The sequence below is a fragment of the Balaenoptera musculus genome, chromosome 7, assembly GCF_009873245.2.
Source record: "Balaenoptera musculus isolate JJ_BM4_2016_0621 chromosome 7, mBalMus1.pri.v3, whole genome shotgun sequence".
NCBI classification, from domain to species: domain Eukaryota; kingdom Metazoa; phylum Chordata; class Mammalia; order Artiodactyla; family Balaenopteridae; genus Balaenoptera; species Balaenoptera musculus.
The window spans coordinates 87,783,386-87,807,911 of NC_045791.1; the positions used below are offsets into that span (position 1 = coordinate 87,783,386).

Sequence of the window (24,526 nt, forward strand, 5' to 3'; positions counted from 1 at the left end):
GGTTTTTCTCTTCTATAATCAATCACAAAAGGAAAAAAAAGTTGTGTATAGAGGTAACCCAAAATGTTTTGGGGCATTTTTCAATTAAATATTTTCTAGAAGAAAATATAATATGAATGCATAAAATAAATGATTATTTTGAAAAGTCGTCCTCTGAAAAGATAGTTAAAATTACAAGGAGTTTTTAAGTGATCTAGTTCAATCTTCTCATCATTGAAGTAAAGAAACTGAATCTGATTAAGTAATATGACCAAGGCTGAAGTGTCAAAGAGTTAGTCCTAGAATGTGAGATTCCTGACATCCAACTTAGTTTCTTTTATCCAATTATCATTAAGGAAATGAAAAGTGTTGTTAGTTTCATAAGTTGTAAGAAGTTTAATAGCAACTTGAAATAAGGAACTTCCTTCCCGCAGCCTCTCTGTTATTTTAGGAATATGGCTCCCATGTGGGACTACTGAGAGCTAGACTTTATTAATTAATAGCTCTGCCTCTTATCATTTGTAAATTATCTAACCTCTCCACATATTAATTTCCTTAACTCTTAAAATGGGACATATATTATTACCTACCTCATAGAGCTTTGTGAAATTAAAGTGAAATGGTTAATTTAAAACACTTAGTATAGTACTTAGGTTATAGTAAGAACTCAAGTTTCAGCTGATATTACTATTACTATTTTTTTAATTTCATAAAATAAGTCAAGGTTTTGATTTACTAAATTGTAAAGACAAACCCAATTGAAACTTTCATAGCTTCAAATGTCATTATTAAGAATGACATCACTGTTTCTGCATTCTCATTTTGCTTGAATTTCTACTAGTTTATGCATCATTAGGAAGCATACATAGCACAAGATCATAAATCCTACAGGGGAGGCCAAAGGTGTCTTATATTTCTCTTTCCTTCTTCCTTCCTTCCTTCCTCTCTTTCTTTCTTTCTTTCTTTCTTTCTTTCTTTCTTTCCTGTAGATTAGTAAAAATCTCAAAGATCATTACAATATACGTTAAAACCCTTGATAAAATATCTTTATCAAAGTTATGAAATCTTAACTGATGGCAAAGTGATAGAGGTATAAAATAAAGTATATAGAATTATATTTTCTGAGCAGTCAAATATTCAGCCTATATTCAATTATTTAGAAGTTGATCAAATTTGTGTAATACCAAACCCCTTTTTTTTTCTTCACCCTTCACTTTTCCTGCCTATACTTTGTCCAGTTTTTCAATTCACTTATATACCCATCCTAGAAGAGAAAGGACAAAGAGGAGGAAAAATGCAAATCTGTTAATAGAGTTATTTCTTAGCAGATTGGAAAGAAGCGGAGAAAACTTTAAATTGTAATGATAGATCCATTGTGGATCACCCGCTCTACCAGTTCCTCTGTCTTCCCCTGGCCTGGATACTTGATGTGTTTGTTGATGTTTTCTGAAAGAGGTAGGACACTTAATCTTTAAAACTACTCACCACAAATGACTGAATGATCCTGCAACAATTGAAACATGTCCTCATCTATAAAAATGCACTGAAGCTTTTACATTAAATTCAACTTTCTAATATCATTAAAGCTAAAATATCTTTAGCCACATCAATGTATTAGCCATTCTTATTCATTGCTGTTGCGTTTAATATACAGCTCATTATACTAAACAAACATAAATCTGGGTAACTCAAAAGAAAGAGACAAAACGTATCCATATTAACAGAAAAAAAATCCGTGCAGAAATTCCAAAATCGTACTAAACAGTTGAAAATGTAAGGCAGTATGCATTTAAATAAATATGTCAAGAGAAAAGAAAGGCAGCAAGGGAACCTAAAACCTCTTGATAGACTGAATATATAAACAGACAATGGCTGGATCATATATGAAATCAGTAGTCTAATTCACACTTACAGCAACCTGCCCAGAAAACCATAGCTAAAATAAACAGCCCAGGAATGCAGTTGACTTGTAAATCAGACTTGCAGGAAGCCTCATTGTTACCTTTAGTAGCAATCCAGGAAGCTAAACAATAACTTCTGTTAACAATTGGCCCTAAATGACCAGGATTTGATTAATAACTAGCAGCTTCCCTAATTTTTGTCACCACTTTCAACTTGGAGCCAACCAGAGAAAGCCAAATATGTACACTTAACCCATAGGATGCTCTGCTTCTAGTTAGCCCTCTTTTAGATTCCCTATGCCAATAGCCTCCAATCAGGGCATTCCTGAAGCCTTCCTTTTTCTCCACTGTAAATGTTACCCATTCCTCCATCTGCCCTTGAGTCTCTCCCAAAACACAAGTGACAGTGGTTGACTCCCTTGTTATAGTAAGCTCTGAATAAATAGCCCTGAATAACTAGCTCTGAATAAATAGTTGGTCTTATTTATTTCAACACAATTGAACACCCACTACATCCATCAATGGACAACATGCTTAGATATATTAGAAAGTCAACCATCACAATATTCTGTGAGGAATTTTTTTGTCCCCATTTTACAGATACAGAGAACTGAAGTTTGCAGTTTAGATAGCTTCTCACGTTTTCCTATTCTACATCATGTTACAGTAAGTGCTTTTGGTATATTATTTTGGTAAAGTTTTTGAGATAATATTAAAAGGATATCTAACAATAATAACAACAATAGATATAAATTAGATGAATGTTTTCTAGCATTACTTGCTTTTGTATCTATCAGCTTTCTAGATAAAAGTCAACATTGTATTTTTAGTTGACTCACTGCTTTAAGGTTATAATTTATCAAAATATATATAAAATTTGAAATAATGAAAAGCATAATAAAAATAACTTCCATAACTTATTTTCTATAAGAAGACATCAACAGAAATAATTTGCTTGTCAAGCAGTGATTGCATCAACATGTTTTTCATAGACAATGTGTAGAAAACTTTATAAAAGAATATAATTGTTTACAATATTGACAAGGAAACAAGTAAAAATGAAATTTGGGTGATTCTAAAAGAAGGGAATAAGTATTGATTTGCCTAGCATTTCAGATACTCTGCAATTTTTTTAAGTTAATTGCCTAACAATCATATATGTACTATTGTGTTTATTTTACAAATGAGGAAGCAAAGTTGTAAAGATATTCAGAACTTTAACCCCTTTCAGCTAGTGAGCAGGGGAGTCTATATATAAAAACTGAATTACTTTTTGGTTTCAAAGTCCAACAAATATGCTCAAAACTCCTTTGATTAAAATTCACTTTAAAATGTTCCCTTACCACGTAAGTTGGTCACAGAACCTAAAATTGAAGTAACATTTTCTAACTATAAAATAATACAAATTAGCTTTATAGGAAAGAAGGGGGGAAAACAGCATTTGCACATATTAGAAATTACCATACAAGTTACATAAAGCCAGAGAGAAAAAAATAGAAAACTATAGATGAATAATAAGGCTTTTTAATGCCTGAAAATAAAATGATATTTCAGAACAATTCCTTTAACAAAGACCTGAAAAAGTAAAAAGAAATATACAGATAACATTGTTTAAATAATAATGTGGAATAAGAAATGATGACTAAAGGCCAAATAGTTCCTCATGTGGTTTCTACTTTGTCTTACTAATTCCATTCAGTTAACTCAAACTTTTACTATGAATTCCTTGCACTGAGCATAAATTAAGATGAACAGAAAAGCTAGAATTTGAGAATCCTTATAAACAGGAAAAGATTCAATCCCTTGGCCTTTATAACATTTCATGTTAAGGAAGGAAACTATTTTCTTGAAATTTCCCTGTTTTAGTAAAGGTAATGAATTTGTCACATAAAATTATAAATGTCAAAGTTATGATTTGACCATTTTGCTAAGTGTACAGAGAAGAAAATGGTGCCTCTTTTATACACCTTAAAGATGTTTTGCCTTGCCATAAACAAAACACTGATTCTCAATATCTATCAGTTGATATAATTTTTAAAATTTTTAGTTCTACCTCCTCTCCACTGAGCTACAAGACATATTTTTCATATGAATGAGAAATTATTTGAGGTCTCTATCTTTGTCTCTTTCTATACCAGACCTTCTAAATGGGGGTAGGTGGGCAAAAAGTATAGGGCACGTTGGGAGATGCATTTTACAAGAAAAAACCTAGGGAGTTTCCCAAACAACATGTATCTCAGAGGTTGAGGCTGATGCCAAGAAAAACAACCATACTGAAAATAACATGTTCTAATCACTGTGAAGCAATAGTATGTGTAGTACAGACAGACTGATCTGGCTCTTCCATTGGCCGTGTGACACCATTCAAGTCACTTAACTTTGTGACAAGTTTCTTCATTTGTAAAATGGAAATAATGATAATAGAACCTCATGGGATTGTTATAAGGATTAAGAGACAATATATATGTGTTGACACATAGTAAACACTAGGTTTATCATTGCTGTCAGTTTGAAACAAAGCAAATTACTTTGTTTTAGAGAATGAGCAGTAAATTGAAAGTTTTCTTATGCCGATGGTCAAGACAAAGAGGATGCTGTTTGTTCCATGAGCTACGACAATGTTCTTAGAGGGAGGAGGAGACCAAGAGAAAAGAATTGCTTTCTAGAAAAAATTAAGCAACACGTTTATGTCTTTTCAATTGAAGAAATTGATTACAGGCTTCTCTATGCTCCATAATGGCTAATGAATACTTGATTATAACACTATCATGCTACACTCTGTCTTTGTATCTGCGTGAGTCTTTTGTTAAACTTGGTACATCTTGAAAGTAGTAGTTATGTCAAAATTTTTGAATCTCAAGTGTCTAATAATGGCTTACATGCAGAGGTACTCAATGAATGTTGAATGTTTATGGTTTCCTTTGCTGTGCAAAAGGTTTTAAGTTTAATTAGGTCTCATTTGTTTACTTTTGTTTTTATTTTCATTATTCTAGGAGGTGGGTCAAAAAAGATCTTGCTGGGGTTTATGTCAAAGAGTGTTTTTCCTATGTCTTCCTCTAAGAGTTTTATAGTGTCTGGTCTTACATTTAGGTCTTTAATCCATTTGGAGGTTATTTTTGTGTATGGTGTTATGTAGTGCTCTAATTTCATTCTTTTACATGTAACTGTCCAGTTTTCCCAGCACCACTTATTGACAAGGCTGGGAATAAGTGAAACAACTTATTGTTACAAATGAAACAACAGACAAAGGATTAATCTCCAAAATATACAAATAGCTCATGGAACTCAATATTAAAAAAACAAACAATTCAATTAAAAAATGGGCAGAAGATCTAAATAGACTTTCACCAAAGAAGACATTTAGATGGCCAAGAGGCACATGAAAAGATGCTCAACATCACTAATCATTAGAGAAATGCAAATCAAAACTACAATGAGGTATCACCTCACACTGGTCAGAATGGCCATTACCAAAAAATCTAGAAACAATAAAGGCTGGAAAGGGTGTGGTGAAAAAGGAACCCTCCTGCACTGTTGGTGGGAATGTAAATTGATACAACCACTATGGAGAACAGTATGGAGGTTCCTTAAAAAACTAAAAATAGAACTACCATATGACCCAGCAATCCCACTACTGGGCATATACCCTGAGAAAACCATAATTCAAAAAAGAGACATGCACCCCAATGTTCACTGAAGCACTGTTTACATTAGCCAGGTCATGGAACCAACCTAAATGTCCAATGACAGATGAATGGATAAAGCAGATGTGGCACATATATACAATGGAATATTACTCAGCCATAAAAAGAAACGAAATTGAGTTATTTGTATTGAGGTGGATGGACCTAGAGTCTGTCATACAGAGTGAAGTAAGTCAGAAAGAGAATAACAAATACCATATGCTAACACATATATACAGAATCTAAAAAAAAAAAAAAAAAAGGTACTGATGAACCTAGTGGTAGGGCAGGAATAAAGACGTAGACATAGAGAATGGACTTGAGGACATGGTGGGGGAGGGCGAAGCTAGGGCGAAGTGAGAGTAGCATCGACACATATACACTACCAAATATAAAATAGTTACCTAGTGGGAAGCAGCCGCATAGCACAGGGAGATCAGCTTAGTGCTTTGTGATGACCTAGAAAGGTGGGATAGGGAGCATGGGAGGGAGGCTCAAGATGGAGGGGATATGTGGAGATATGTGGACATATGTATGCATATGGCTGATTCCCTTTGTTGTACAACAGAAACTAACACAGTATTGTGAAGCAATCATATTCCAATAAAGATCTATTAAAAAAAAAAAAAAGAAGGGCCTGGAATACGTTAGGCACTTAATAAATGCTGACTCTATCAAAAAGTAAATAAATAAATAAATAAATAAATGTTGAATGAACGATGAATGAATTTTCAAAAATAAACGAATGAATACATGGATTGACAGTTTTCAGAGAAAGAATGGTATTCATATAGAGTGGGCTTAATATTTAAAACGAAATGGAAACTCCTTTCAGAAGCTTCTTTCAAAAGTTAAATCTGCATCTTAGAAATTATTCAGAAGCCCTCCCAATGTGAATGACTTAGTCCAAAGGATTGCACACTGTTCTGTTTCTACTTCAACTTGACAGAAGATATTTAATGTCTCCTAAATGAGTAAAAAAGAGTTGTATTTGTATTGTCTCTTGACTAATAAGTCATGTCATTTTATTGAGAAAAAAAGTAGAGAGACTATCTTGGGAAGAATTTTCATTTATATACAAACACGTACAGATTTATTAGTTTGAATTGATTGTAGATTTCCAAAAATTAAGGTTTTTTTTTAACTGACTTAAGATGAAGAAAAGTTTCTCCTTTTGAAATCTTGAAGATATTTCAGAGTGCATGTTGTATTGCCCATGCTTACCTTCCAAAATTAACTATATATGGCAAGCTTGCCATATCTTTTGTTGGTATAACTTGCTTTTAATTTAGGAATCACACTGATTTGAGCTACATAATTTATTTGGTAATTTTAGTACTTACAATGTATTTCCATGACTTTGTTTCTCAGAAATAATATGAGAGGTGGTATGTAATTACTTCTTACCCTATTTGAGTCGATTCTTGCTCTGGAAGTATAGATAGGAGGTGGGATGTTGAAAGCCTGAGGGACCAGATATTCCTCAGCATCCATCATATCTTCTAAATCCTCTTCATCCAAGAGATTCTGAAAGAACTTGCTGTCGTTTGGACTGGGAAGCTTCATACGATCATCACCCTAAAAAATTGCCCATCAGATATACACACAGAAATGATTCTTTCCTTCATTTTAAATATGTGAACTTTGTAGCAAATTTATGTAATGTCAAAATGGTTGCAAATTCATGCACTCATTAAACAAAATAATTATTTAGCACAATTACCAGCCATATAGAAGCCTATAACATACTTAGATATGACACGGTAAGATAAAAACATTTAATACAAGAAGAATGTGATAAATGCCATTAGAGAAGAATAAAGCAGAATGCTATGGCTATTTTGAGAGAGGCATAAACCATTTCAGATCTGAGAATAATGGTGGGTTTCATTGTCAAGATGGCGTTTGAGCTGTGACTTTAAGAGTATATAATAAAGAAAGAGCAATTGACTTATCAATCTTTATTATACTTGGTTGGTTTGATAGTGTAGAGCTATCAGGATACATAGGATCCATGGTTTGCTCTATAGCATAATATTGTTAAAGTGATAACATTCAAAATCACAGCACTGGGGGCAAATAACATAAAGGGGGTGGGAGAAACACCAAAACAATAGTTACACTCTTACCTCATCTATTTCTTAAATAGAATTTTAAAATTTGTCTTGTGATATTTTTGTAAACTTTTTAAAATTAAAGTTAATTAGGGAAAAGTTAGCTAGAAATCATTATCTGCTAAAATCTGACTTTTATCTTCATGTCAGACTATTGATATGAAGATAAACACTACCTTGTTTTATTGAGGAATCTTAACTCAGTGTTATCCAAGGTCCACTTGTTTATGGTTTAGGTAAAATAATCATAAAGAAATATATTACAACTTTTAAATGATCAAATCCATTTTTTTCTAGTGTTACATATAAAATGTTCTTTTGGTCTATTATTTTATTTATGTACATTAATTCATCTGAATCTGAGTTATTACTTGAATATTGCATACCTCTCAAAAGAAAAAAAAACATATTTTAAAATATTTTTCTAGGATATTAAATGTCAATATATTGAAACTTTTAGTTCACTGCCTTCAAACATGGACACGATTAAAACAAAAATCCATCTTCCTTTTATCACTGATGAACATAGATGCAAAAATCCTCAACAAAATACTAGCAAACAGAATCCAACAGCACATGAAAAGGATCATACACCATGATCAAGTGGGGTTTATCCCAGGAATGCAAGGATTCTTCAATATATGCAAATCAATCAATGTGATACGCCATATTAACAATTGAAGGAGAAAAACCATATGATCATCTCAAAAGATGCAGAGAAAGCTTTCGACAAAATTCAACACCCATTTATGATAAAAGCCCTGCAGAAAGTAGGCATAGAGGGAACTTTCCTCAACATAATAAAGGCCATATATGACAAACCCACAGCCAACATTGTCCTCAATGGTGAAAAACTGAAACCATTTCCACTAAGATCAGGAACAAGACAAGGTTGCCCACTCTCACCACTATTATTCAACATAGTTTTGGAAGTGTTAGCCACAGCAATCAGAGAAGACAAAGAAATAAAAGGAATCCAAATCGGAAAAGAAGAAGTAAAGCTGTCACTATTTGCAGATGACATGATACTATACATAGAGAATCCTAAAGATGCTACCAGAAAACTCCTAGAGCTAATCAATGAATTTGGTAAAGTAGCAGGATACAAAATTAATGCACAGAAATCTCTTGCATTTCTATACACTAATGACGAAAAATCTGAAAGTGAAATTAAGAAAACACTCCCGTTTACCATTGCAACAAAAAGAATAAAATATCTAGGAATAAACCTACCTAAGGAGACAAAAGACCTTTTATTCCAAGAAGAGACGATTATAACAATGAACATGACTAGCAGAGTACTACAAGGTTTGTCTGAGGATAAAGGCCTTTTTATGTACATGAATAATCATAATTATCTGGCAGTTCAACAGTAGAGGCACTTGAGTACGAAGGGAAGATGCTTAGAAGTGGTTCTGACATCAAGTAAAAGTCATTTCACATGATATTTTGCTTAGCTAATTAATTGATTTGTGAATGGTGATATCCATAGTTCCAAAGTCCAGCTATTACTACTGTTTTGTAGTGGGTTTGTCATTGGGATATTCTCAAAAATCTAAGTCAAATGTACAAACCTGAATAACTAGGTATCTTTGAGGGTCTCGAGCCATCCTCGAAAATTCAGCAGCCAGTTCCTTAAATTTAGGTCTACTGTCAGCATCAATCATCCAACCTAGAAATTCACATGCAATAAAAGAGTCACTATATCCATAATTTTATGAAAATAAAGACTAAGTTTGAAAAATATCATTTAAATAAAAATGATCTGAAAAACAAAGAAAGCTAATGAAACAAACAATCCAATAGATGAGATTCTATCTCAATAAGTTTGCGACATTCATAATTAAATGTAACATATTATAGAACAACACAAGCTTTTTATTTTGTTGATATAATTTAAAATTAATTTTTCATCATAGAAAATATAACCTAGGCTAACCATGGGAACTTACAGAATCTCAGATCTTTTTTCTGTAGGTGTGAAGAGAATTTAAAAATAAAAAAAAAATTTTTCTTTGATGGGTATAGAAAAGGTGATTGGAATATAATTTATCATTTTATATCAGGAGTGACATGGAATAAAAACTTTGGTTACAATGCTGTATACTGGCAAAAAGGTGAAAAAAGGAATTGAAAGCAACTTTCTTATGCTACTTTTTTCCTGGTGGGGAAAAAACTAATGCAAAGTGATTGGTAATGTTTGTTCAGAAATAGTGATTAGCTTATCTTAGTACTAGCCTTTCCAGCATAAAATACTATCAGCAATTTATCAAGTTATGTATTAAGAGCCTTAACTCCCAGGCTCTGTTTAACTGATGAAATGACAAGAATAAAGGCACCAAACTTTCCTTGATTTTATTGCCAAATGACCCTTTTCGTAGATATTAAAGCTCCTAAAAGTGAGGTAAAAATCGCTATTAGGCAAGATGTTTTCCTGATTTTTTATTATTCATCAGAGTATCTAAATGAAGTATATAAATCATCTCATGCTAGTTATGGGATCAAATTATGTAATACATGTATGTTTTTAAACCTCCATAGCTGACTACCGAACAACGTTTGACCCAATAAAGCTATAAAACTTGTTTCCTCCTTTCTGCGAGTTCAATTTTTATTCTTGTTATGGGAAGTCTTTGGGTGTCATTTTATGTATCATTAAAATTATTTGCTATTTTTCTCTCCTAACAAAGCTCAAATGCTCTATATTTTATATGTAATCACTAAAAAAAAAAAAATGCTGTTGATACCAAGATGTTAATGAGAAAATCAATGTTTCTGGAACTCTATTGGAACCAGAAAAGGTTAAATTCTCAGTGAGGTATCAGTTTCTTCCTAACTAAATATTAAGTAAACAGAACTACACTTTTAGAGAAAAGGGCATGCTGACCTGAAGTGAAAAGCACATTTTAAATTTCTTCCCTCACTGTCAGAATGTATCACACATGTCATGAGTATAAATCTGAGTAGACCTGTCCAAAGTCTCTTATTAATAAGATGCTTATTCACCTTCACCAGTTTGTTTCTTCGCTAACCCTGTGTAAATCAAAAGGGGAAAACCTCACATTACACAAGAAAGATTGCTGAATGCTAATCTCATTTAAATTAAGTCAGAAACTCCAGAGACTTCCCTAATTCTATTTAAATTAAGAGTCTAGGCTTCCAAAATACATTTATAACACATATGTGTCTGCGGCATAGAAGGGAGAAAGAAAAGTAAGAGAGTTAGTTGTAAACAAACTATCAAATTGAAAGAAAGTAAACATTCATAATCTTTGTAGTTCAATGTAGATTCATGTCTTTCCACTTCCCATTCTGTCTTGCTAATTTTCTGTTGACTGAAACTGGTAAACCTATTTCCATTTAATTCATTTTTTTAAACTATTAGTTTCAAGATTTTTTCTTTATGTGTAGATCATTTATTTAGTCTGCTTTTTTCCTTTAAAGAGTATTAACATTACTGTGATTAATTACATCTCTTTATGAGAAACAGTTTCATTGTCATGGAAATGATAAGAATCAAAGTGAAATAAATAAGAAGGGTAAGAATCATACAACGTTGACTTCATAGCATGAAAGCATGATATTGCTTCATATTAACAAGAATCACAGCAAACACAGGGGTTTACATGCTCCTTTTCACAATTATATTTAAACTTTTATATTTTTCAATATACAGAAAAATTGTGCAGGTTGATTAATTACTAAGAATGATGATGAGGATGACAACATAATTTTGCAATCTTACATTTGACCATGACCATATAAACATCAATAGTGCAGATGGGAGGCTGGGGCAAACGTTCTCCTTTCTCTAACAAATCGGGGATTTCTCTGGTTGGAATTCCATCATAGGGTTTTCCTCCAAAGGTCATCAGTTCCCATATAGTGACTCCTAAATGGGAGATCAAATTCTTACATAAGCATATTAACAATATACTTTGAAGAAACCAGCAATATGCCAGTGGCAAAAGAACACTTCTTAGAGGGTAATTAGAAATAGTCTAAAGAAAGGCTCTTCAGATTCCTATGTGCACATGAGAAGCCCAATGACAAAATCTTTGTGGGAAATTTAATTTTCTTATCATTGTCATTGAAATTTTTAATGGGTAGCAGAGACAATTTCAGAGTGGACAGAATCTGTTCCCCATTTCTACTTATAAGTAATGCTAATGATTGTTGACCCAATTTGTTTCACCACATTAGAGCCTATAAAACAATTTATTTACTATACACATGGGTACTCAGTACCAAATAAATGTGATTAGGTAAAATCTGATATTGACCAATTTTGAGATTAGCATCTTTACTATTAAAAGCCCTAAAGGCCAAACTGGGGTTCCAGAATGATTACTTATGTTATAGTAAATAATTGTGCTTTTTTTTTTTAACTAACACAAAGAGAACAAGTGGAATAAAACAGATTCATTTCTTTAGCACATATGAGAGACTGACTGAAGAATGATCCATATGTAAGATAAAATACATGTAAAGTGAGCTTTCCAAAATTGAAGTGAATCAATAATAGTCTATTCCTTAGACAATAAGAACGGTTTCTTGAATCACTAGGACACTGATTTCCTCAGTAAAAGCAAATACTCTAAATACTAGCATGCAAATAGCCAACTTTGATAAGAATAATGATTCTGATTTGAGCAATAACATACACAATACAGATCTCTTCTTATAAATCTAATAATATATAATTTAGAAGTTATAGTTTTCTTAAGGATAAAGGTTGTTAGTTCAGAAATAGCTATGTGGGCACAATAGTATTAGCAAGTGAATTTTGATTGATGCATATACAAGTATCTTTTAATATAAAACTAATTATGTCTATGTTTTCCACTGCCATCTGTAATGAATTATTCATTCAAACAGAAGTAATTTTTAGCTCATAAGAGTTATCATTGACTGATAATAAAAATGCAAAGCTTAAAGTATAAAAGTATATGTAAACTTCAAATTATCCTTCATAATAGTATCATTAACGATTATCTGATTTTTTTAGTTAATATTTACATCTTATGATTCTTAGGTATAATATAAATGTGTAACTAGTGACACAATTTCACTGTTTGATCTTTATAAAACCCTACTTGATTTTGCATACTAAAGAATGATTCATAGAACTGATGATTAAAACTCAGTGTCCATGAGGCAGGCTGGAACAAGTTAAGAAGTAGATTACTGTCTATTTATATTCAGTCAGTCATATTTATAGAATATGTATTTAATGAGAACATTTTATTAACTTATGTTTGCAGTTATAAAAGAATAGATGCTCTCACATCTCTATCAGAACTTCTAATATAAGCAAGATACAAAGCAACTACAAATTAATAGAAAATACAATAAACAGAAACACATATATACAAAAACTGAAGCAGAAAAATCAAATCCCCCACTTCTGCCAATAATATTCCAACTATATCTTTGCAGAGGTGATGATAAGTAGAGTCAAACAGAGATGGCTTCATATAGAAGAACAATCTCAAGAAAGCTAAATTAGAAACATCTTCAAAACTTACAATTCTATCATTTGAAGATATAAACCATATTCAATGCATATTTATTTTTATAAAAATAAAGATGCACCCAGTGGCAATGTTCCACAAAGATTCACTGTAAACAAGATTATGTATCTTTCTCTGCCTTTTATGCCTTTGCAACCAACTATGATATATCATAAAAATCTTAAAATGCCTTATGGATATGGGTTGATGAACTGGGCTATGTTTCAAAACAGAGTTTACCCTAGCATTCTATCTATCTATCATCTATCATCTATCTATCTATCTATCTATCTATCTATCTATCATCTATCTATCATCTATCTATCTATCTATCTATTTTTACTGAACTGCTTCTGAGATGTTGCAAGTCAACATGAACATTATAGCCTTAAAACAGGATTTTCTCTAAAAGATAAATTTTACTATTAAAAATGTGATTGCCCTGCCAACGTTTACTTTAATGTGTATATATAGTTACTTATTCTAGAGGTCATTTAAAATTTTCAGATTGCCACGTTTAGTTCAGGGAAATATAAGTAGGAAAGAAAAAGGGAAAGAAAAGAAAAAGAAAAATATATATATGATATTATTTAAATCTATCTTATAAAATATGTAAATCTCTCTATATCATATAATATATATGCTAATCTATACCATATAATATATAAATGCTTATGTACATGCAAATGTATATCATATTCTATAAACATCTATCTCATATTTATAATGTATATGATACATATAATAAAAATAATAATATATATGATATATTTGTTTTTTATTTAGTCCTGACAGTTGAACTAAGCTTTGTCAAGTATTCCTCTATACTTGCCTAAATCTCAAACACACAACACTCTACTGCTAAACTGAGTAGAATACATGAGGCCTTTGTGGAAATTTTAATACCTCCTATGGTTTACATGTGTGGAAGGAAAAACTATCCTATAGAAATGTCTTATTATTTTAAAGATAATTAATACTGTTCTAGATAAGAAGTATAAGTTCTTTAGTGACTTAATGACTTAATTTTCTTTCTAAAAGAAAAATAAATAAACTAAGCTTAAATTTGAGCAAAATAAATCATATCATGCTTTCAAGTCTCACCACCACCATATTATTTAAAGAATCACAGTGCTTTTTATTTGTAAGAAGTGCTAGTTTTATATGGTATATTTAAACTTAGAAAAGGTGTTGATTTATTCTTACTAATACTTAGATGGACATAAGTTGTAAATAGCCAGACAGAGGCTAAAAAGCTCATCTCAAAAACTGAGTTAAATGCAATTAAATAAATGTTCTAAATTTTCAAATCTCTATTTCCAGTTCATATTATAATTCTCTAATATATCTGTTTACTCCAAAAGTAGTTTATAAATTAAAATTAAAGCTGTAATTAGAAATCATCTCTCTTACCTCTCCCCTCACATTTACTACTCTCATCCTACTGATTTCAATAACTGTTCTTTGTTCTAACAATAATCTCTATTTCTTTTTACTATAGAACATAGATTCCCATAAGAAAAAAATTTGTTTTAAACATACATTGCATTTAGAGTTATGTTTTAAAAGAGTTGTTGAAACTGAAGGCCATGAGATTCTATGAAAATGTCCCTAATCTAAAATTGCTGGGGTTTTTTTTTTTGTTTGTTTTGTTTTGTTTTTTGTCAAAATGATCAGACAAGTTGCTATCAAAATAAAAGGTTATGGTAGACAACTCAACCAAGACGTTAATGTATTACATTTTAGAGACCCAAGAAACCTAATTTGTTTTTGCTTTAAAAGCCTTATGTCACAAGGAAGAATGATTTACCATAGCTCCAAACGTCACTCTGATGGGTGAATTTTCTATAGTGTATACACTCCAAAGCCATCCATTTAATTGGCATCTATAGAGAAATAAGAAATGAAAGGTTTATAGTCATATAAAAAGTCATTTCTATATTTCCTCAATATGAGTCTCTGGACTCGCCTCAATTGTATTTTTTGATTGTATGCCTAGAAAATAGAAATAGAAATGTGTTATTTTCAATACAGGGAACAAATGAAATGAAATTTAAGCTTCAAATGAATTAACATGAAGATATATTTATTTTTAAAAGTTTCATAAACAATGAAAAGTAAAATAATAAAATAAGTATCACTTTCTATAGTTTTAATTAATATTCAGTAATTAAGTTACTATTTAACATTATGACTTACAATATCAATTCTAAACATCTAATACATGTACTTCTAAAAATGTGGTCATATTATGTTTTTTTCCCCCAAAATGAGATTCTCTACATTTTCAGTAAGTGCTTTTTCACCCTCAGAAAAATTTCCAGCCACTGGTAAAAAGGACTCTTTCTACACTTGGCCCCTCCCTTCTCCTCTCAGATAATTTGGTCACTAAAACACCCAAAATAATGAATTCCAAAGTTAGCCTTGCTTTGTTCCCCAGCCACAAATGATCTTCCTTGTCTTGGTTAGCCAGTATTGAAAATATGTACCATTTTCAAAATAGAAATTATATAAAAGGATATGAGAAGATCAGTACAAATCCATCATCTCTGCAAGAAAAGCAACTCAACTCACATACCCTGCTGCTGATGGTTCAGCAGAATGATTTTCAGCTACGAAGGGCAGCATTATATAGCTGGGAATATAATTAGATTCTATGGAATAAAGATAAACATTTCTACTTAGCAGCTGAAACCTTAAAACTAAATAGGCCTTTGAAATCATGAGGTTGGCTGCTCACCAAGGTGACACCAAGGTAACTCTGTGACAGAATCATGGTATTCAGTGAAAGGGAACAGAAGACACATTGAAAGTAATTTCCCTATGGGCAAGGAGTTAGCACACTTTATGGACTACGGACACTGTTAAAGAAGTAAGTTTAAATCACAGGTGGCTCAATAAAGACTTAATTGTTACTAGGCATTTAAAGCTCTAATGAATCTTGCTTTAGACAAATCTTACAGCTGTATGTTCTCAAGACAAGTGAAGTCATGTGATTTATAGACTTCTACTTCTGCGCAATCCTGTAGTGAATTTCAAAGCCGTGGTCTCAAACTGCTGCAATTTGTAGTAAACAAGCAAAATAGGCAAATAAAATCAAGGAAAAGCCATAGAATACTACAAAACTGAAGTTTTTAAAAAAATAAATTTTTTGTTCTTTTGCTTTGTGATAAGACTTGAATATATATAGTTATATAAGAGTTTAGTACAAAAATCAGTGTGAAACATTTGGAAGACTATCACTGAAAAATATTCATAATGTGTATTTGGATGGCTCTTGATGAATAAGGCACATAATAAATATATTGATACGATATATGAATTAATTTTTTTTGTTAGCATAAGCTTATAGGTCACCACAGGTTAAGGCTGCATTTGCTTATTTCATTTGGCCTCTCCTGATCAAAATTCCTCCAGGCCAAGCTAGAAGGACCTCCAGAGGAAGAGGAGGTATCCTCAATGGTTACCAAAAACAGCAAGTTAATGAAGAAAGACAAGAGCTGGAACTAAGGCATGGATTGAGACCACACGGTGGGTGAGGGAGGCAGGAACACAGTTGTCAGGCAGGGCCTGAGGATGGAGAGTCAGAAAAGTTAGAAGAGGCAGTGGCACTGCACAGATCCCTGGGATATAGCAGCTTACATTCTAGTGGAGGGAGTCAGATAATAAATAAATTCGTGGGGGACCTTCAAGATGGCAGAGGAGTAAGACATGGAGATCACCTTCCTCCCCACAAATACATCAGAAATACATCTACAATGGAACAACTCCTAGAGAACACCTACTGAACGTGGAAAGAAGATCTCAAACTTCCTAAAAGGCAAGAAGCTCCCCATGTACCTGGGTAGGGCAAAAGAAAAAAGAAAACACAGAGACAAAGAATAGGGATGGGACCTGCACCAGTGGGAGGGAGCTGTGAAGGAGGAAAGGTTTCCACACACTAGGAAGCCCCTTCACTGGTGGAGACAGGGTGTTCTGGGGGGGGAAGCTTCAGAGCCATGGAGGAAAGCACAGCAACAGGGGTGCAGAGGGCAAAGCAGAGAGATTCCCGCATACAGGATCAGTGCCGACCAGCACTCACCAGCCTCAGAGGGCTGAGAGCTGAGGCATGGGCTTCGGAGGTCAGATCCCAGGGAGAGGACTGGGGTTGGCTGCACGAACACAGCCTGAAGGGGGCTAGTGCACCACAGCTAGCCAGGAGGGAGTCCGGGAAAAAGTCTGGAACTGCTTAAGAGGCAAGAGACCATTGTTTCGGGGTGTGCGAGGAGAGGGGAGTCAGAGCACCGCCTAAACAAGCTCCAGAGATGGGCGCGAGCTGCGGTTATCAGCTCAGACACCAGAGACGGGCATGAGATGCTCAGGCTGCTGGTGCAGCCACCAAGAAGCCTATGTGCAAGCACAGGTCACTATCCATACCTCCCCTCCCGGGAGCCTGTGCAGCCCGCCACTGCCAGGGTCTCGCAATCCAGGGACAAGTTCCCTGGGAGAACACACGGCATACCTCAGGCTGGTGCGACGTCATGTGGGCCTCTGCCACCTTAGGCTCACCCCGCATTCTGTACCTGTCCTGCCCCCCTGGCCTGAGTGAGCCAGAGCCCCCTTATCAACTGCTCCTTTAACGCCCTCCTGTCTGGGTGGGGAACTGATGCCCTCAGGTGACCTACATGCAGAGGTGGAGCCAAATCCAAAGCTGAACGCCAGGAGATGTGTGAACAAAGAAGAAAAAGGGAAATCTCTCCAGCAGCCTCAGGAGCATCAGATTAAATCTCCACAATCAACTTGATGTACCCTGCATCTGTGGAATGCCTGAATAGACAATGATCACACCAAAATTGAGGCGGTGGATTTTGGGAGCAACTGTAGACTTGGGGTTAGCTTTTTGCATATAATTTGTTTCTGGTTTTATATTTATCTTGGTTTAGTATTTAGAGCTTATTATCATTGGTAGATTTGTTTATTGATTTGGTTGCTCTCTCCCTTTTTTTTTTTACTGTATATATATATATATATATTTTTTTTTTTTTTTTTCCTCTTTCTCTTTTTGTGAGTGTGTATGTGTATGCTTCTTTGTGTGATTTTGTCTATACAGCTTTGCTTTTACCATTTATTCAGGATTCTGTCTGTCCTTTTTTTTTTTTTTTTTGCATAGTTTTTAGTGCTTGTCATCATTAATAGATTTGTTTATTGGTTTGGTTGCTCTCTCCTTTCTTTCCTTTTAATATTACTTTTTAATTTTTATATTTTTTATTTTAATAACTTTATTTTATTTTTTCCTTTCTTTCTTTTTTGTCTCTCTTTTCTTCTGAGCAGTGTGGCTGACAGGGTCTTGGTGCTCCAGCCAGGTGCCAGACCTGAGCCTCTCAGGTGGGAGAGCCAAGTTCAGGACATTGGTCCACCAGAGACCTCCTGGCCCCATGTAATGTCAAATGGCGAAAGCTCTCCCAGAGATCTCCATCTCAATTCTAACACCCAGCTCAACTCAACGACGAGCAAGCTGCAGTGCTGGACACCCCATGCCAAACAACTAGCAAGACAGGAACACAACCCCACCCATTAGCAGAGAGGCTGCCTAAAATCATACTAAGTTCACAGACACCCCAAAACACACCACCAAACACGGTCCTGCCCCACAGAAAGAAAACACCCAGCCTCATCCACCAGAACACAGGCATTAGCCCCCTCCACCAGGAAGCTCACACAACCCACTGAACCAACCTTACCAATGGGGGGCAGACACCAAAAACAACAGGAACTACTAAGATGCAGCCTGTGAAAAGGAGACCCCAAATGCAGTAAGTTAAGCAAAATGAGAAGACAGAGAAATACGCAGCAGATGAAGGAGCAAGGTAAAAACCCACCAGACCAAACAAATGAAGAGGAAATTGGCAGTCTACCTGAAAAAGAATTCAGAGTAATGATTGTAAAGATGATCGAAAATCTTGGAAATAGAATGGAGAAAATACAAGAAACGTTTAACAAGGACCTAGAAGAACTAAAGAGCAAACAAACAATGATGAACAGCACAATAAATGAAATTAAAAATTCTCTAGAAGGAATCAATAGCAGAATAATTGAGGCAGAAGAAGGGATAAGTGACCTGGAAGATAAAATAATGGAAATAACTACCACAGAACAGAATAAAGAGAAAAGAATGAAAAGAATTGAGGACAGTCTCAGAGACCTCTGGAACAATACTAAACACACCAACATTTGAATTATAGGGGTCCCAGAAGAAGAAGAGAGAAAAAAAAACGGGACTGAGAAAATTTTGAAGAGATTAAAGTTGAAAACTTCCCTAATGTAGGAAAGGAAATAGTCAATCAAGTACAGGAAGCACAGACAGTCCCATACAGGATAAATCCAAGGAGAAACACGCCAAGACACATATTAATCAAACTATCAAAAATTAAATATAAAGAAAAAATAAAAGCAGCAAGGGAAAAGCAATGAATAACATACAAGGGAATCCCCACAAGGTTAACAGCTGATCTTTCAGCAGAAACTCTGCAAGCCAGAAGGGAGTGGCAGGACATATTTAAAGTGATGAAAGGGAAAAACCTACAACAAAGATTACTCTACCCAGCACAAATCTAATTCAGATTCAATGGAGAAATTAAAACCTTTACAGACAAGCAAAAGCTAAGAGAATACATCACCATCAAACCAGCTTTACAACAAATGCTAAAGGAACTTCTCTAGGCAGGAAACACAAGAGAAGGAAAAGACCTACAATAACAAACCCAAAACAATTAAGAAAATGGTAATAGGAACATACATATCTATAACTATCTAAAATGTGAATGGATTAAATGCTCCAACCAAAAGAAATAGACTGGCTGAATGGATACAAAAACAAGACACATATATATGCTGTCTACAAGAGACCAACTTCAGACCTAGGGACACATACAGACTGAAAGTGAGGCAATGGAAAAAGATATTCAATGCAAACAGAAATCATAAGAAAGCTGGAGTAGCAATTCTCATATAAAACAGAATAGACTTTAAAATAAAGACTATTACAAGAGACAAAGAAGGACATTATATAATTATCATGGGACCAAACCAAGAAGAAGATGTAACAGTTGTAAATATTTATGCACCCAACATAGGAGCACCTCAATACATAAGACAAATGCTAACAGCCATAAAAGGGGAAATCAACAGTAACACAATCATAGAAGGGGAGTTTAACACCCCACTTTCACCAATGGACTGATCATCCAAAACGAAAATAAATAAGGAGACACAAGCCTTAAATGATAAATTAAATAATATGGACTTAATTGATATTTATAGGACATTCCATCCAAAAACAACAGAATATACTTTCTTCTCAAGTGCTCATAGAACATTCTTCAGGATAGATCATATCTTGTGTCACAAGTCAAGCCTTGGTAAATTTAAGAAAATTGAAATTTTATCTAGTATCTTTTCTGACCACAATGCTATAAGACTACATATCAATTACAGGAAAAAATATGTAAAAAATACAAACACATGGAGGCTAACCAATACACTACAAAATAATCAAGAGATCACTGAAGAAATCAAAGAGGAAAACAAAAATTACCTAGAAACAAATGACAATGAAAACACGATGACCCAAAACCTATGGGAATGCAGTAAAAGCAGTTCTCAGAGGGAAGTTTATAGCAATACAATCCTACCTTAAGAAACAAGAAACATCTCAAATAAACAACCTAAACTTACACCTAAAGCAATTAGAGAAAGAAGAATAAACAAAATCCAATGTTAGCAGAAGGAAAGAAATCATAAAGATCAGATCAGAAATAAATGAAAAGGAAATGAAGGAAATGAGAGCAAAGATCAATAAAACTAAAAGCTGATTCTCTGAGAATATAAACAAAGTTGATAAACCATTAGCCAGACTCATCAAGAAAAAAAGGGAGAAGACTCAAATCAACAGAGTTAGAAATGAAAAAGGAGAAGTAACAACTGACACTGCAGAAATACAAAGGGTCATGAGAGGTTACTACAAGCAACCATATGCCAATAAAATGGAGGACCTGGAGGAAATGGACAAATTCTTAGAAAAGCACAATGTTCTGAGACAGAACCAGGAAGAAATAGAAAATATAAACAGACCATTCAGAAGCACTGAAATTAAAACTGTGATTAAAAATCATCGAACAAAAAAAGCCCAGGACCAGATGGCTTCACAGGTGAATTCTATGAAACACTTAGAGAAGAGCTAACACCTATCCTTCTCAAACTCTTCCAAAATATAGGAAAGAGAGGAACACTCCAAAACTCATTCTATGAGGCTACTATCACCCTGATACCAAACCAGACAAAGACGTCACAAAAAAAGGAAACTACAGACCAATATCACTGATGAACATAGATGCAAAAACCCTCAACAAAATACTAGCAAACAGAATCCAATAGCACATTAAAAGGATCATACACCATGATCAAGTGGGGTTTATCCCAGGAATGCAAGGATTCTTCAATATACGCAAATCAATCAATGTGATACACCATATTAACAAATTGAAGGAGAAAAACCATATGATCCTCTCAATAGATGCAGAAAAAGCTATCGACAGATTCAACACCCATTTATGATAAAAACCCTCCAGAAAGTAGGGATAGAGGGAAATTACATCAACAAATAAAGCCATATATGACCAACTCACAGCCAACATCATTCTCAATGGTGAAAAACTGAAACCATTTCCACTAAGATCAGGAACAAGACAAGGTTGTCCACTCTCACCATTATCATTCAACATAGTTTTAGAAGTTTTAGCCACAGCAAAAAGAAATAAAAGGAATCCAAATCAGAAAAGAAGTAAAACTGTCACTGTTTTCAGATGATACTATACATGATACTATACATAGAGAATCCTAAAGATGCTACCAGAAGACTAGTAGAGCTAATCAATGAATTTGGTAAAGTAGCAGGATACAAAATTAATGCACAGAAATCTCTTTCATTCCTCTACACTAATGATGAAAAATCTGAAAGAGAAATTAAGGGAAGACTCTCATTTCCCATTGCAACACAAAGAATAAAATACCTAGGAATAAACCTACCTAAGGAGACAAAATACCTGTATGCAGAAAATTATAAGACACTGATGAAATAAATTAAAGATGATAGAAACTGATGGAGAGATATACCATGTTCTTGAATTGGAAGAATCAACATTGTGAAAATGACTATACTACCCAAAGCAATCTACAGATTCAATGCAATCCCTATCAAACTACCAATGGCATTTTTCAGAGAACTAGAACAAAAAATTTCACAATTTGTATGGAAACACAAAGACCCTGAATAGCCAAAGCAAACTTGCGAAAGCAAAACGGAGCTGGAGGAATCAAGCTCCCTGCTTTCAGACTATACTACAAAGCTACATTAATCAAGACAGTATGGTACTTGCACAGAAACAGAAATAGAGATCAGTGGAACAAGATAGAAAGCCCAGAGATAAACCCACACACATATGGTCACCTTATCTTTGATAAAGGAGGAAGAAATATACAATGGAGAAAAGACAGCCTCTTCAATAAGTGGTGCTGGGAAAACTGGACAGCTACATGAAAAAGAATGAAATTAGAATACTCCCTACCACCATACACAAAAATAAACTCAAAATGGATTAAAGACCTAAATGTAAGGCCAGACACTATAAAACTCTTAGAGGAAAATATAGGCAGAACACTCTCTGACAGAAATCACAGCAAGATCCTTTTGACCCACCTCCTAGAGAAATGGAAATAAAAACAAAAATAAACAAATGGGACCTAATGAAACTTAAAAGCTCTTGCACAGAAAAGGAAACTATAACCAAGACGAAAAGACAACCCTCAGAATGGGAGAAAATATTTGCAAATGAAGCAACTGACAAAGGATTAATCTCCAAAACTTACAAGCAGCTCATGCAGCTCAATAACAAAAAAACAAAAAACCCAATCCAAAAATGGGCAGAAGACCTAAATAGACATTTCTCCAAAGAAGATATACAGAGTGCAAACAAACACATGAAAGGATACTCAACATCACTAATCATTAGAGAAATGCCAATCAAAACTACAATAAGGTATCACCTCACACTGGTCAGAATGGCCATCATCAAAAAATCTGCAAACAAGAAATGCTAGAGAGGGTGTGGAGTAAAGGGAACCCTCTTGCACTGTTGGTGGGAATATAAATTGATACAGCCACTATAGAGAACACTAGTGAGGTTCCTTTAAAAACTAAAAATAGAACTACCATACAACCCAGTAATCCCAGTACTGGGCATATACCCTGAGAAAACAATAATTGGAAAAGAGTCATGTACCCCAATGTTCATTACAGCTCTATTTACAATAGCCAGGACATGGAAGCAACCTTAGTGTCCATCGACAGATGAACGGATAAAGAAGATGTGGCACATATATACAATGGAATATTACTCAGCCATAAAAATAAACGAAATTGAGTTATTTATCATGAGGTGGATGGACATAGTGACTGTCATACAGAGTGAAGTAAGTCAGAAAAAGAAAAACAAATACCATATGCTGACACATATTTGGAATCTAAAAAAAAAAAAAATTGGTCCTGAAGAACTTAGGGGCAGGACAGGAATAAAGACACAGATGTAGAGAGTGGATTTGAGGACACGGAGGAAGGGGGAAGGGCAAGCTGGGATGAAGTGAGAGATTGGCATGGACATATATACACTATCAAATGTAAAATAGATAGCTAGTGGGAAGCAGCCACATAGCACAGGGAGATCAGCTCAGGGCTCTGTGTCCACCTAGAGGGGTGGGATAGGGAGGGTGGGAGGGAGACGCAAGAGGGAGGAGATATGGGGATATATGTATACGTATAGCTGATTCATTTTGTTATACAGCAGAAACAAACACACCATTGTAAAGCAATTATACTCCAATAAAGATGTTAAAATAAATAAATAAATAAATTGGTAAGTCATATGCTACAATGAAAACTAAAAAAAAAAAAAAAAAAAATAGAGCCAGATAAGAGGAATCTGTTGCTTCTGGTGTAGGAGGATTGGACGTGAAATAGGATGACCAACTTTCCAATAGTTATGGTTCCTGGTCGCATTGAAACTTCTCTCTAGTCTATGAGAAAGAAGTTGTATCTCTCTGATCTCTCTGTAATAGTCTTAAATTATTAGGATTAATGAAACAATTTCTATGGCCCTGGATTAAAGTGTAATCTCTAGAGTTCCTAGGGAGCCACCAACTCTCTAACACTGGAACTGACATAAAGATAACTTGGGTCCAGACACACATTGTCTTATTTTAGCTACTTTTGAGAAAAGGATGTAGGTAATACATCCTGTATATTA

The 24,526-nt window shown here is 34.1% G+C and overlaps 1 protein-coding gene across 4 annotated transcripts in view; it reads right to left on the reverse strand.

Annotated features, from left to right (window-relative positions):
* ERBB4 (erb-b2 receptor tyrosine kinase 4) overlaps window positions 1-24,526 on the reverse strand; it is a 1,123,927-nt gene that overhangs the window by 25,945 nt on the left and 1,073,456 nt on the right. For all 4 annotated transcript variants that reach the window (XM_036858278.1, XM_036858280.1, XM_036858279.1 and 1 more), the window contains 4 exons: window positions 15,001-15,076; window positions 11,423-11,569; window positions 9,252-9,349; window positions 6,971-7,141 (listed from right to left, as the gene is read on the reverse strand). In XM_036858278.1, the coding sequence (XP_036714173.1) occupies window positions 6,971-7,141; window positions 9,252-9,349; window positions 11,423-11,569; window positions 15,001-15,076 (492 nt within the window). The remainder of the gene's footprint in view (window positions 1-6,970; window positions 7,142-9,251; window positions 9,350-11,422; window positions 11,570-15,000; window positions 15,077-24,526) is intronic.